The 16,357-nt window shown below is 35.8% G+C and overlaps 1 protein-coding gene across 4 annotated transcripts in view; it reads left to right on the top strand.

The window, feature by feature from the left end:
• The first annotated feature begins 4,340 nt into the window (after positions 1-4,340).
• Positions 4,341-16,357, top strand: part of mybpc1 (myosin binding protein C1) — a 31,151-nt gene continuing 19,134 nt past the window's right edge. For 2 of the 4 annotated variants that reach the window (XM_058772132.1, XM_058772133.1), the window contains exons 1-10: positions 5,818-7,527; positions 8,719-8,760; positions 9,345-9,386; positions 10,099-10,209; positions 10,303-10,451; positions 10,545-10,662; positions 11,119-11,170; positions 11,995-12,051; positions 14,055-14,218; positions 14,763-14,895. In XM_058772132.1, coding sequence (XP_058628115.1) covers positions 7,488-7,527; positions 8,719-8,760; positions 9,345-9,386; positions 10,099-10,209; positions 10,303-10,451; positions 10,545-10,662; positions 11,119-11,170; positions 11,995-12,051; positions 14,055-14,218; positions 14,763-14,895 — 908 coding nt within the window. In that variant the 5' untranslated portion in view covers positions 5,818-7,487. Of the gene's footprint in view, positions 4,607-5,817; positions 8,761-9,344; positions 9,387-10,098; positions 10,210-10,302; positions 10,452-10,544; positions 10,663-11,118; positions 11,171-11,994; positions 12,052-14,054; positions 14,219-14,762; positions 14,896-16,357 lie in introns of those variants that run through there. The other 2 variants (XM_058772136.1, XM_058772134.1) reach the window with 2 other exon arrangements.

Here is a 16,357-nt window from a genome sequence, read left to right on the forward strand (position 1 = left end):
ACACCCAGCGAAGGAGAGATGGACTGACAGAGACAGCAAACAAAACGAGGGAGCTGAAAGCTGAGAGATGTCAAAAATATCAAGAGGCTAAACAAGGAGAAGCGCACAGGTGTTCTCATTGGCCCTCCTCACATGCGCTCCTGACAGCAGGGGGCAGGAATGAAGCGGTCACGCTCGGAACGCTTCACAGAGATCCTTTTGTGCCATGATCAGCCTAAGCTGGCATCCTCACAGAATTCACAGCAGCCCGTGCCAAGGCAACAGGAGCGGGTTGCCGAGACAAAGCTGCTGACATTTACATCATGTATAGTGTAGAGGAAGGTTTGTTGCTCAGAGGTTGCTCTGTAAGAGACCTAATGGAGCTCTCAGTAATTGTCCAACTTCATCATGGTCTCATATGTTTCTCCTAAACCTCCCTAGAAGGTAAAAAATATAGAAACAAATCAGGTGTACAGACATAAATACAGTATAAACACAGATAATTTGGTGTCTGCAGTATGTGATGAGAAATGTTCGAGTTTAAGATTAAGTGCAGATTTCCGAGCACAGTTTGAGACATAGTTGAGATCTCTTTTGAAACTCTAAAGGAAACACGTGTGAGATTACAGGAGACACATCACCGTTCAAAAATTTGGTTTTTAAATGTTTTTAAAAGACGTCTCATATGCTTACAAAAGCTACATTTTATTTGATCAAAAATACAGTAAAAACAGTAATATTAGTACAATTTAAAATAACTTTTCTATCTGAATTTATTTTAAAATGTAATTTATTCATGTGATGGTAAAGCTGAATTTCCAGCAGCCATTACACCAGTTTTCAGTGTCACATGATCCTTCAGAAATTAATCTAATATGCTGATTTCCTGCGCAAGAACTATTTCTTTAATTATTATCAGTGTTAAAAACAGTTGTGCTGCTTAATATATTTAGGGGAAATCATTTCTGCAGGATTATTTGATGAGTAGACAGTTCAAAAGACCAGCATTTATTTGTAACATTATAAAAGTCGATCAATTTAATGGATCCCTTGATGAATAAAAGTATTAATTTCTTTAAAAAAAACTTACTGACCCTAGACTTTTGAATGGTGTAGATTTGAGAAGCAGGATACTCCAAATACTCTATTTGATTTCAATTATTGCTCTCTAGCAGAAGCCATTGAGATGTTAAATATATCTAATTTTTCAATCCTATAGTAGGCTACTCTCTGTTGAGGTTTCCCGTCACATGACCTCATGTTTTCTGTTTAGGTATAAATTTAGCATCAGGGCTTTCTAAGTAAAAGATGAGATAAGTTCATTTGAAGCTTTGTCCTCTATAAAAAGAGTCAGGTGCCTATGCTATGGTAATCTATAAATACAACAGCTGGTTTATTTTAGAACTGTCATACTTAGGAATGCGTGCACTCATTGATCTTGTTAGGCTTTTTGTTTAACTCCTCTAATCACATTATGGTCTAAGAGCACTTTCATCATGCTCTGCTGGGTTTACTGTAACGCTGTGTCAACATGTGTCTCTTTAAACTGTTTGCTATGTGTCTAGACGTGCACCGCAACTAACACAATACTGCACACTCACAGCGAGTTAAAAAAAGAAGAATGCTTTAAAGACAGACAAAGCTGCACTCATCATTCTTTATACAAATTATACAGTGGCCTAAAAAGTAGCCAGAGTTAAAATGGCCTCCTTACCTAAAATATAGGAAACTTCATGGAGCTGTTTTTCTTTTTTCCTGACAGATGATGGCCAACCTGAAGGTGAGTGGTGAATTTCTTCAGATAAACTTCACCCTGGATCTTTTTTTCTTTTTTTTTAGTGAGTGAATGGACAATGTTAATTGAGAGTCACTGGTTGTGAAGGGGGGAAAAAAAAAATCTTTAAACGTGGTCTGATGAAAACAGTCAGCCAGTAACTAAAGCCTTTTATAATGATAAGATCTGTATGTGACATTATATTAGCTTCCGCTTTTAATAATAAAACATTCATAAGTTCATTACAACATATAACAATAAATAGCTGGAATCCATTCTATATGTAAACAACTATTTTTTTCTATAAAATTTTCCAATTTCCACTCTCATCTAGGCCAGATTTATTTTTTTATTTTTTGCTTTAAATGGGGCACCTGAGTTTCTAGTCTATCCGTTTATTCTTACCATATTAATATAAAGAGTAATCCAATGGCATTAAGGGTTTTGAGTCACAAGATGGCGATAATTAGCTGTTCTTGCTGTGCTTTAAATGACTCCTAATGGTATGAAAAAAGAAGCTAATGTTGCCATGGTTAACGCTGATCATCGGTCATTTCTAAACTTTAAATAAAGTAATAATGTATGAAGCACAGTTTAAACAAATAGTCAAACCAAGCAGTTTTCTGTTGTTCGATGTAGTAAACCCATGTAAACAACCTGAACCCGTTGCAAAATCTGCATGGAGAAATCTTTCGCCCTCTTGTGAAATTCCAGATCAAGGAGAGCCTACTTAATATTGAATTAACCGGATTTTCCCAACACGAAAATTCACTGAATTTTAAAGTTTAAAGAATTTTGTAAGTAAATGTGACCGCGCCTTTATTTTTACCATTTAGTTAATAGGCCAACTCAAGTCATCAAGGGGGCATTTACAATTGACCTATCGGTAAGCCCCTCCCCTCGAACGCAGACTAGCCAATGGCAGTCGAGTATCAGTTGCACAGGGAGCGGAACTCGGACATCTTTAGGTTTCAGCGCCATAGAGAAACATTGGAAGATCCGAAGCTCGCATCGGTTTTATGGGGTTTATGCTTCAAAAATGGAAAAACGATGTGCCTGGGGTACTTGTAACACTGATTCCAGGTATCCTGAGAGGATGGGCAATGTAATTTATTTTATTACATTTCCTGAATCCAAACAAAACAGAGCAAAATGTCCCTAAGTATTCACCCCAATTCAAATGAAGACAAAAACGTTCATTTTCTGGTTGTCATACACTCATTAAGTTACTATTTTCATCTGTTCAAGCAGAACGTTATGTTATCTTGTGCTTTAGCAAGCTATCTCTGGCTAAAACTAGCTAAAGCTAAAGTTAGTGAGTCCATGCTAATGTACAACCTAAATAGCGGACTGTTCTCGCGTCTTGTACAGTGTAAGTTAGGTCAAAAACACATAAAGGAAGGTCTACATTTCAGTGCCTCTCCATATTAAACTGATTAAATGTACATTAACGATACATGAACAGTGTTGATCCTGCATGTTGTCATCCGCGATCGTGATGACCGACTGTAATATGAGACTTCTCCCGCTTGCATTGTGATCTGTAAACCCTGGCTTCGAGTTACCCACCGTATTTATTTTTAAATATTTTATAAATCCCTCCATGGAATATTTAATTCCCATTTGGTGGCCTTCTGTGTCCAAAATTGTGCAAAAACATCGTGGGACAAGGTTTTCACACTGTAGCTGTCATTGAAAGACAGTGAGCAACTCCATTTGTCTGAAAAGTTGCTAAATTTAGCAACAAAATTGCTAAATTGGCAACACTGGTCTGAGGGAGCAACAGTAACTAAGGGGGCCGGGGCTTACCCATAGGTCAATTCTGTTTAGTAGTTTGAGCGTCAAAACCGCGCGAATTTGCAGTTTAAGTAGCTAGTGATGTTATGTTGCTATGGGCAACAGTACAATTAAAGTAGGCCATAATACAAAAAAAAAAAAAGTAACTGCTTAATTTGCAACGAGAAAGACCTAATAAACTGACCTGACACAAATAAACCACCGGTTGATTGAGTTCTGTGAGTGTATAAGTGTGTCTGAAAGTACTGATGTTGACATGTTTTATATGACACAAATTCTGCTTTAAGCAACAAAATATACACATTCAGTAAAGCCAATAAGCGCACAGCACCGGTGTGCAAACATGGTGAGCACAAATGTGAAGTAGGCTACTCACCAGATTAGTATCACTGTTATTTCATATATCAGCCAGATGGTCTGAATCCCTGTATTCTGTCCAGTTGATCATGGGTTGTTGATTCAGATGACATTTAGGCTAAGGCCCGTGTTAACAGCGTGCTGATATATTTGAGGTTCAAGAATTATTTTTGGCTTCGGAGCCATTATTTGTAGAGCTTCTGGCTTGTTTGGATATAGTCAGTATTGTACTAGTTGTATGTACAGCCAGTGATGGAAAGAAACCCTATATAGCCTAAATAATTGACATATACAAAAAAAAATTAATGATTTCATGCTTCAGAGATCATTTCTTTTTTTTTTCAATGTTTTGGGGAGTTCTCCATTTTCATCTGTCCTGACAGTGGACATCTTTTATGAAAGACAAGCAGAAGTTTCTTTTGCTCGTGTTTTATGAACGAGGCCCACTATGTGTGTGTGTGTGTGATAACATTTATATATATGTATACTGTATATAAATGTATGTAAGTGTCTGTGAGTGAGTATATTGTATCGTCTCCTGTCCTTCAGCATATATGTGCGTCTGTATGTGTTGTTGACGCTTCATGCTTTGAAAGAGGCACTTGCATTCCTCCGCTATGTCTGTCACATACTCAGAGAATGTTGCCCCAGACTCTGGTGACGCCCCATCTGAGAATTCGGTTGTGATGACCCCGAAAGGTAGGTGTTCAACCATGTGTTTCCCCTCCCTTTGGTTTCTTTCGCTTCCCAGTTTCACCCACGGCACTCTTACCTCACGTGTGAGAGTGTTTGTGTTTTTTTCCCACTGTGATTTCCACCAAATTATCACTTTGTGACCACAAAAGTTCAGGTAAACCAGCACACAAACTACAAGTGTACAAACTACAGTATACACACACACACACAAACACACTTTATTATGGGCATTTAAGGGTTCACACTGACATACACAAATGAATGGCCCACACCGTAACCCACACCTGCGTCAGTACTAATACCATATTCTGGTTTATGGATGGCCGGATTTTGTTGTGCAAATGCACATCAGTACATGGAGAAGTTTGATGTGAAGGTATAGTATATGAAAAGAAGCACAAGGACACCCACAGAAAGACACCTGTGCAGGCATCAACCGCTTACTGTGCTTTCAAAATCAAGTTGACAGTCAGTAGAAATGCAAAATTCATGCTGACTGTGGTTATGTACAAATATATGGATATTTAAACATTTAAATGTATAATATTTATATTATATATTTTATTTTAAAGTATATTTTAAATAAATATACACTAAACTTAGCACATCTATAAACCTTTTGTGCAAGAGAAAAGTTCATTTTAATTATTGACTGTAGTAAAAATATAGATATTCAACATTTTTCAATTTATAGTATATATATATATATATACACACAAAATATTAAAATTATTCAAATACAGTACATACTTTAATAAAATATATAATATAATATATAAATACATACTGTATATTATACAGTATGCATTTTAAATAAATATACACGTGCAAGAGAATAATTCATTCTCATCATTGACTATAGTTGTGTACAAATATATGGATATTTTAGAAAACCATTAAACGTGTAATACTTTACTATATTAATATTTTAATATGAATATTTGTTACATTATTATTTTTATTATTAATGTAAATATTTTAAAATAAATATACACTATACATAAACCATATTCAATTTATGCATGAGAATAATGCATTCTCATTATTTACTAGTTATTGAGTACAGATATGCAGATCAATAAATAAATACATAATAATATATTAACATTTATATATTATTTTATATTTAAAATATCCTTCAAACATCTTTAGACATTTTGTACATGAGAATAATTTTACATTATTTTTAATGCTCCACAAGTAGATGCTTGCAGAGCCTGTTGTACTTTGCTTCTTTTGGGATTTACAGTTTCATAGATGTACAGTGACTAGATCTGTTTCGGACACTTGACCATATTCAAATTGACTTGAAAAATGCCATTAAATGAAATCTAAATAAATATTTATATCAAACCACATATGTCAGTTTTGCTAATATTTGTAATGCACGTATTTGACCAGTTTAGTCACTTTACATCTATGTGAGTGTGTGTGCATGTGTAAGCATTTGAGTTGAAGGTGGCTTCCTGAAGTCTTGCTGCTCTAGCCTAGCTGTGTTTGCTGTACAGAGGCTAAAGTGGCAACCAAAGACACAGAGGCCATAGTGACGGCCACAGAACCAGAGGCAGCCGTGCCCATGCCTGCTGCTGAGACCCCTTGCCCTGTAGTAATTGTGGTGACTGAAATAGAGCCAGTAGAGGGTGAGGTCACAGACCCACAGCCAATAGTGACACAGCCTGTAGAGAACGGGCACAGTGAACCTGAGTCAACACAGGCTAAGAAGTTTACTAAGAAGGTGACTGAGGTAAAAGAAGAGGAGCCCGCCACTTCAAAAGTTTCCGGTGAGTATTGCAAAGAGTAAAACCCTAATAACAACTTGTCAGTGTTGGGAAGCTACTTTGAAACTACTCTGCAAAGCTACAAGCTACATAAAAAGTGACAACTTTAGAAGATATATTAAAGGATATTTAAAAAAAAAAAAAAAAGAAAATGATGCAAATATTAAATAATGAAAGCAGCATTTCAGCATTCAGGTTTTTTTATTTTTATTTTTTTACAGTGGACTTACCGATCACTATTGGCATGAATGCAGCACACACAAATATTGTAGAAATGCACAGTTTGCATTCAGCCAATATTTTACATGTAAAAACAGGGAGGTTACTGAGATGAGTGGTATTCATCTGGTCATTTGACCTTAATATGTGTTGAATGTAATATGACCTTATTAAAAAAAATTTTTTTCCCATATACTAGACTTTTTAAGTCTTCATTCTTGAATAAAACATATTTACAATTACAGATCACACAGAAACCTTCTCTCTTTACACTACATCAATTCTAGCTGGAAAAAACAACTGAAGTACTGTTAAATTGCTGAAAATATGTACTATGTTGCTTAGTTACTTTCTCCCCAACACTGCAAGTTGCATACCGTTTGGGTCAAGTAGATGTGGAGCCAAAACTTTAATGATCACTGGTATCAACAGAAGCATTAATAACCAGTATTTTCCATCATATTTCGTTTTGTTGAACCCGTCAAGGATGTTCAACTTGTCTAACCGTCTAATATCCCTGATCTGATCTACAGATCTGTAATGTTTCATCGGCACCACATGTTTTGACCCTGGTGTTTCTAACAAATCTCTCACTACCATCCAAAGGCTCAAAGGTCTCTTTCACTTTAACCTGCAGGAAAGTCCTTCAAAGGAAATTCTTGTTTATAATGAAAATGTTACATTTGATTCCACTTTTGTGGTCTTTAAAGCTCTGTACTGACAGTGCCTGTAAGATATCTAGCATGCATGTGTGTGATGTACAGTAAATCCCACAGCAAGTCCAAAAGAGTAAGAAAAGTCCACTAAGATGCTGTAATCTAGTTTATACATAGACTATTTGTATTTGTGTCCACTAACATTTGAATTTATACTGATCAGCACCTTCAATGAAGAAGTCTGCTGATACAAAAGCTACTCCTATAAAAGGTATTGTATGACAACGGAGGACAGAGAAGTATATCAGTCAGTGTGTGTTTTGTGTGGAGATGTGTGTATACGTGCTTTGAGCATTTATACTCGCTGTGTTTCCTCGGAAGCTTTAATAATGTGGCATTCAGACATTCATAGCAACAAAATAAATCTTCTGCAATAATTGAAGCACAGCTTTTCTCGGTGTATTGCAAAATGCTCATGGGTTTCACTGGCAAGCCAAAATATAACCTCACACTTCCTTCCATCCACATGTGTGTTGCTTCACGGCCCGGCGGGCCATCAGATAAGCTTGTGGTTGTATACATATCGCTTCTGTCTTGCAAAACACACTCTTATCCTCACACACGTATACACAGTCACAACAAAGTCACATACCATTCCTGTCATGCTTGTCCAAGACACTGGCAAACATTCCCAGCTTTCCATCTTTTACTTGTAAGCGGGTTCATGCTGAATTTAAAGTTCATGTATGCATGCTGTGTTCGGTCTACGGCTGGAAATGGAGGTCAGTGATAGGTTGGTGTATGTGTCAATCATACCTTTATTTCAGATAAAGATGATGATGTCACCGCCAGCACTCCATCACCTCCACCTCCAGCAGGTTGGTAACCATGACGACCCATCCTCATCAAATCACTGTTTACACTTCTTTACTAATGTTGTTGCTTTAAAATGCCAGGTGAGCTTTTGAAATTCAAAATGCAAATACTTTAGAAGAATGAGAGAATAAAACCAGCTAAAAAAATTAATATTTACAGCTCGAAACTCGCAAAGGAACGTATCTGCAAAAACACATGCACTTCAAGTTTGTGATTTTTGCCTGATTCCTACAAGCATTTAGACCCTTTATATAATATACGATCATATCTATATAAAGGAAGGGATGCAGAAGACATCTGATGTGTATACGGTATTTATACACATAATGCTTGTACAGAAATGCATAATTCATGTTTTTGCATATAATACAATGTTTTATATGTATTGTAAATTTAAAGTAAAAATCATGCAAAATTAAGGAAAAAAGGGAATTCATAAAGGAAGAAAATTAATTAATTAAAAAAAGCTGTCAAAATATGCAGCATATTATTAAAATTGAACTTTTCAGGTTTTAGGTCAAGAAACAGCCCTTCACTTGGTTAAAACAGATACTCATAATAAATAATATTTTGTTTTCTTTCACAGAGGATGGCAGCACTCCCAAGAAACTTTCTATTGACCTTCCTAGTAAGAGTCTTTCACTAATTAATGCCCCCTATTACTTTCTACCCAGAGATACGTTTATATTTAGATTATATGTGAATATTAATTTGAGCAAACAGGTTGAAAATTAATACAGTTATTTACAGTAGAGCCTTGCCCTTTGAATTTACATTTACTTCCGGTGTAACCCTCTCCAACACAAATTCCTGATAGTTCCATCTTTTATTTCACCATAAAATAAAATAAAAAAATTATTACATAAGCATTGCGAAAACATTATAATAGTTGTTAGAATATCATCAAATTTATTTCTCATATTTTAATCATTTTAAAGAAAGACAGCCTTTATATTTTCAGTAGGCCTAATTAAAAAATTAGGCTAACAGTTGTATGTAAATATACAAATATTCTAAGCACAATGTTTCCTGAAAAGACAATTGAACATGCATTGTGTCATATTTCCCTAAATAGAGTGCGATTAACAATCTGTTCCTGCTTTCTGTTCATGGTTTATATGTGGAATTGTGTGTTACAGTGTGTTGGCCGCAATGGACTTTACAGTAATATTTCTTATAATATGCTGTAAATTTCTCTCTGTCTCTGTTTAGATGATAGCGACCCTGAGTCAACCAGGGGGAGAAAAGACTCAGGTAATTCTATAACTACTGTAGATGCATTAACTGATCCCTAGAAGCCAGAAACACAGGCTGCAATAGGAATATGTTTAGCAATAAGACGCTTCCTAGTGCCTAATTTTCCCACAATGGACAGCCAAATGATACCGGCACATGGTACATTTGGCCAGAGCGGTGTAATAATCCCAAACCTCATCTTAAAAGAAACTTGAGGGGTTTTGGAGATCATCTGCCTTTTCACACTCCATGGGAAAATGAATGGCACAGGTCATAATATTGTTTGGTAAAGATTTAATCTCATTATTGATCATTGACTAAAAACATCTGTGAAATCTCATTGAGCAATCTGAATATTTTCCGAAATGATTTTGCTACACAATGTATATTTACATATGTTAACCCATTCTCTCTTTTCCCTCTTAAAGGTCATTGTTCAGTGTGTTTATGCTTTCCATGTTGCTTTGTGGCAGCAATGTGTGATGACGATGTGTCACTGTGTGTTTGTTGAGTACTTGTGTGTCAGTTAAGTTGCTATATGATTTCAAATATTTTATAATAACTTTCATTAAGAAATTTGATGCATATGAATATTTATATAGAAATATAGAGATATTAATCTTTGAATGTGCGCTAATTATTATAATATGCTAATAAAAAATGAAAGTTATTATAAAGTAACCAAAAATGTACGAGTGCGGTAAGTATGTTCTTTCTCCTAATTGGTCAGTGTGGTCTCTGGGGGACGGACAACCTCCCGAGGAGATCGACAAACAGATTGAGACTCCGCCGCACTCGACTCTGTTGATTGAAATGCCTCAGACTGCTTCCATCAATGTAGGTCAGTATTTGCAGCTTTCATTTCAGGCTCTTATGCACATCTTTTAGATCTCACAACATTTATTCAACAAAACCATCTATTGTTGTTTGAAAGGTGGAGACATCACCTTCGTTGCTAAGGTGGAGGCCAAAGACTTGCTTCGTAAACCAACCATTAAGTGGTTCAAGGGCAAGTGGATGGATCTGGCTAGCAAGACTGGGAAGCATCTGCAGCTTAAAGAATCTTTCGATCGCTTTACCAAGGTGATCCCACTCAAACAATGTATTGTAAAGAGGCATTTGCATAACTTTCCTATTCTTCTAGCAATATTTGGCATTGACTTTCCTCTGCTGTAGATTCACACCTTTGAGATGCACATTATAAAGGCGAAGGAGAACTATGCAGGGAATTACAGATGCGAGGTCACCTACAAAGACAAATTTGATAGCTGCTCTTTTGACCTGGAGGTCAAAGGTTTGTTTTCTGATTCCACACGACAGACACAATCAAAAGACACCAATACTACCGTTCAAAAATATCATTTTAAATGAAACTGATCAAAAGTGACAGTAAAGACCTAATATTATAATGTTACAAAAGATTTCAAATATACAGTATCAGCGTATTAGAATGATCTCTGAAGGATCATGTGACACTGAAGACTGAAGTAATGATGCTGAAAATCACAGGAATAAATTACACTTTAAAAATATATTCAAATAGAAAACAGCTATTTATAGTATTTCACACATTTCTGTTTTTTTTACTCTCTTTTATAATCAAATACATGCAGTCTTGGTGAGCATAAGAGTCAAAAAAACAACAAAAAAAACATACTAAACTCAAACTTTTGAACGGTAGTGTTCATTTTAATCTGTTTTCTGTGCTTCTTTTTTCTTTTGTATTTCTATTTCTGTTATTTTTCCTCAGAAGTCTCAGACAGTTCTCAAAGCATTGACATCCGCTCAGCTTTCAAAAGAAGGTAAAGAGGGAACGTCCTCCCTGAAATGAAATCAATAATAAAAATGATAATTTTACTGTATGCTATTAGATCATTTCTAAATTCTGGGTTTTATTAAGCAGTTTATTCATTTTTCACAGCAAACAAACAGGTTCAATTTATCAGTGATAAAGCATATATAATGATATATGATTCATTTATATTAGAAATACATAAATTAAATGTTACAATATCATTCAGGATTAAAAATAAAACATATGTGACATTGAAAATCATAAAATATTAATTTCCAGCATAAATGTTGCAGAAGAAAAAATGCCAGAAGATCTTCTCTGTGAACATTTACTCAATTAAACCAGGAATTCTGGTCCAGTAATCCTCAACAAACCGATGTACATAAACATGCTTTGTTGAAGGACTGGATTACCAGAAATTTCTCAGTTAACCATTTTGTCAAAAATATTTACCACCAAATCCATCCGTCGACCAAACCAATGTGTTGAACTGTTCAAAAGGCCAACGCTTGCACTGGGAACTTCCAACCCAACAATGTGTCAGAAAGCAACGCAAACTATCCAAGCTCATACTGTTCTCCCAAAGTACCTTTGGGAGAATCAGTCATGGGACCAGTAGGATCACCCTGGGTAGCTTGTGCACAAATCAGTTCGCCAAACGCCAGTGCTTTCGCACTCGGTCGTGAAGCGAAAAGTTCTTGTGTACACCTCAATCCTACATTCGATAGGATGCAGAGATTGCAGGCTCTTGCGTTGTTCTTTTAGCATTGTTTGATTCTGATGTTTGTGACTTTTCTGATTCACTTTCCATTAATCTCTTGTGAACAACAGCAGTGAAGGCCAAGACGATGCAGGCGAGCTTGACTTTAGTGGGCTTCTCAAACATAGGTGAGAACTCCAGTCTGGTCCTCCAATGGGACCAATTCTTTCTTCTTTTTTTTTCCTTAAGCCCTGACAGGGGTATCTTTTTCTTCATACTTTCTTTTACACTGTTGTTAAAATCCAACAGTATCTTTTTACACTCTTAAAATGATGATTTCTTTGTTGTTCATTGAAACATGACAATTACTCTTCCCTTAAAATATTTAGCCATCCTTTAATGTGGAAAACAATATTTATGTGCCATTATTATCATGAATACACATTTTGGCATATAAATAAGAGTGCATCAATGCAAACAAGAGTATATCAGTGAAATACTGGATTCACACACAGTATCTTCATTTACATTTCCTTATTTTTTGAGTTTTGCCTCTAGAAGCATCTTTTTTTTTTCCCTTGAGGTTTTGCTTTAGTGTTTTGTTGTAAGCTAATAGTAGAAGTTAAACTCCTGCATAATGGGAAAAAAGAAAATTTAGACAATTATCTTGGCTTTTCTCTTTTTTTTTCTTCCCTACGCTTTCAGACAAGGCAGGTTAGTATCGTAGGTAATTAATCGATTAGACGTTATCACTGGTAAGTATTATAATCCTTTAGCTTCCCAAGCATGACCTGAACAGGAACTGTGTAAGCAAGAGTGTTGGCCTACTGTAGTCCGGTAACACTTTATTTAAAGACAGCGTTCATAAAAGATTCAGCAACGCTCAGAAATGATGGAAACAACCCTTTAAAGCTCAGAACCTGATGGAAAGGGAATGTTTTCCACTCATTTACGAGTTGTTGATGGAGCACTTCTACATGAAGCTGTGAAATAGTGTTATCACTACTTTTGTTAATGGAATCTTGATTTATACTCAAGAAACAAGGCACACAACTGCAACTGCAAACTTTCGGTGTTCTTAATACTTGCCTGAACAACTACAGGTTTGAAGCACACATTAAAACATGAAAATAATAATGTTACCTCCAGACATTCAGGGAAATGTCTGTAAGAAGAGGGCTGAATGATAAAAACTGATGATGACTAATTTAACCGTCTCACACCCTGATCATTAACGACTGTGATCATGTATAACAACAATATTCACTCCTAATAATAAACCCTGACTTCTAACCCTAATATTAAAGAAAACAACTACATTGCCACATGTGTTTAGATAGGACTCCTGCAAAGAGATGGGTACAGTTTTTAGCTATAGGACAGAGTCAATAGAATACTATTAATGAATGAAGAATTGTAATTAAGGCTGTTGATCAAATCTATCTGTCTATCTATAATTATGTTTTTTCTGTGCATTGTTTTTATTGTTGGTATATAAATTAGGAACACCAACAATAAAACCAAATACTTATGTAATACTTATATAATTATGTACTCTCCAGATGTTTTTATTGTTGATGTATTTACTTTGTTCATCTTTATGCCACATTAAGTTAGTTAAACACTTTTTGAGACCTGCACTAAATTAATTTAACATTGACAGCCCTAATTATAAATCTTCCTGATATAAATGACATTATAATACACTCAAACAAATGTCACACTTCTCTTTTAGTAAATGATTTTAATCTGTTGATCCATCATGAGCACGATCATGTGTTAACCACATGATAACACAACATTCTCCCCTTTTTACTGACCTTATCTTTTCCAATCATAGTGAAATCGAAAAGTAGTGCTGCTGCAGCTCCTCACTAAATTCTTGTCCCCAGTCATAAACACAGAACCCTCCCTTCCTTGATCATGTCAACACCTGTGTAGCTAAAAACTAGTGAGGCATCTCTCCCTGTAACAGGTTACCGTAACATAGGCAGGTTATCCAGCCCATCTCTTTGTGTGACATGTCTTGAGGAACTAGAAATAAGACAGACAACAGTGGAACATTCATCATTCTTTTCTCATATTAAAGCCTATGAACATTCCTACATAGCGATCTGGTTCCTCAACACATGTTGAAGAGCCCTAGCCATGACCTCTGACCTCTTACTGTCTTACTGCTCTGTGATGTCAGGGAGCACAAGCAAGAGGAAGTTCCTGAGGTGGATGTGTGGGAGATTTTGAAAAATGCCCGACCTGATGAATATGAGAAGATTGCTTTCACATATGGCATCACCGATCTCAGAGGCCTGCTGAAAAGACTGAAGAAAGCAAAAAAGGAAGAGAAAAAGAGTGAAGGTGCCGATTTAAACTCTATTAGATGTATAGTTTGCTTGATAAATGTGCAGTATGTAATATGTAAAATTATTCAGTTGAAACACTTATTCATCTGCCCTAAAAAATTTGCTTAAAATCACTCTCAGGCCATCCTAGGATGCAGAGTTGGAAGACTCTGTAGTGAATGGGAATGAGAGTCAGAATGAGAGTCCAAACAACTGATAACAACATCACAATAATCATGTAGATGCCAGTCCATCATTTAACATCTTGTGATGTGAAAAGCTGTATGCTTGTAAGAAACATCATGGCATTAATTGATGGACTGGAGTCATGTGATTTACTTGTGGATTATTGTGATGTTTTTATAAGCTGTTTGGACTCTCATTCTGACGGCACCCATTCACTGCAGCGGATCCATTTGTGAGCAAGTGATGTAAATGGTAAATTTCTCCTAATCCGTTCTAATGAAGAAAAAAGTAATCTACATCTTTGATGGCCTGAGGGTCCATTATCAGTAATTTTTCTTTTTTGGGTGAACTATTCCTTTAACTCTCCACTGTAGCATTTGCCAAGAGACTGGAACCTGCGTATCAGGTGGACAAAGGTGGAAAGATTCGGTTAGTTGTGGACCTTGCTGACCCGACCGTGGAATTAAAATGGTACAAGAATGGACAAGAGATCCGCCCTACTCCAAAGTATGTCACCTTCTATTCTTACATGCTAAGTTTTACAACTACAGTTAGGGTTGACATTTAGAAACATGCTCATGTGAAACCCTCTGTATAGACCAACCTGCTTAAACCCTTTATTTATTGTGTTCTTTGGCTCGCTGGTGACAGGGGATACAGAAATGACTCTGTTTACAGCAAACACACTTGCTACACACACAAGTGAACCATCAGCATTTCATACCTGGCAAACATGCAACGTTCTTTAAACATTAATCTGTGCCATATGATAACTTCCAGAAATGTTTAAAGGATGTTATGTGATTGAAGGCCATTGTAAAGCTCTTGAGCTACATTTGAAGTTTTAAATGTAGTGTACAGTGAGTAATTAACAACAGGAAACTGTACAGGAAAAAGGCACCAACACCCTCACAGGACTTTAATAGAGTTGCGAAAGCTGCCTGAAATTTGTATATATTTACCTATAATGCTCTGGAGAAATATGTTATGGTAATATTGCACAAATAGTTACTGTTTTGCTATTTGGCATAATAAATATAAGACAAAAACTTTACACAAAAATATTGTTTTGTAATAATTTGTAGCTTTGTAATAAATAACATTTACACAAAATATTTTGTAATGTGTATTAAAGTGCACAAAAAATTAAAAACACTTTTGTTTAATCTTATTTTTAAGATAATGTTTAATGCTAAGGAATAAATAAACAAGTGTACAGATTCTATAACAGTAATCATGTTGCTTAATTTATTAATAATTGTAAAAGACAATTATTATTAAGTTATTTGAAAATTAGCCTATTTCAACCCACTTCTCATGGTTGTTCAGAGCAATTAAATTAAAGCCATTTGGGTGATCGGTGCAGTTTTCTGGTTGCTTATCTTCAATGATGTCTATCCCAGTGTTCCCTGCTTTTTGGAGGACTCTCTTTTTCTTCTTCTAGCTTTACTCTTTTTCTCTCTCCCTCTCTCTATAAACAGCAAATGTAACACTAATAGCTCTTCTAGCCCTGATTGATCTAGGCATGATGTCTATCTGTCCTTTCTGTCTGTTATGCAATGGTGATCCCACCTGTCTGCCATTCCCCTCCACTTCCACCTTCTCCATCCTGTGTTCCGGCTGTTCTGGCTCCTCTGTTCACCATAAAGTAATAGGAAGTAAGTCAGCCAGTCCTCAGGACTGTCTTGTACTGTATATCTGAACCAAAGGAGTAAGCACATTTCTGCTGTATGGGTCTGTTCAAATGCTTTCAGTGCCATGTTGTATGTACAGTATACAACCCGAATGAAAACTAAAAGAATTTCAAATCACATGAACCAAGACTTGATTCACAATAGAACATGGATAACATAACAAATGTTTAAACTGAGAAATTTTAACATTTTATGCACAAAATGAGCTCATTTCAAATTTGATGCCTGCTACAGGTCCCAAAATAGTTGGGACGAGGGCATGTTTACCATGGTGT

Source organism: Onychostoma macrolepis, chromosome 04, assembly GCF_012432095.1.
Source record: "Onychostoma macrolepis isolate SWU-2019 chromosome 04, ASM1243209v1, whole genome shotgun sequence".
Lineage (NCBI taxonomy): Eukaryota > Metazoa > Chordata > Actinopteri > Cypriniformes > Cyprinidae > Onychostoma > Onychostoma macrolepis.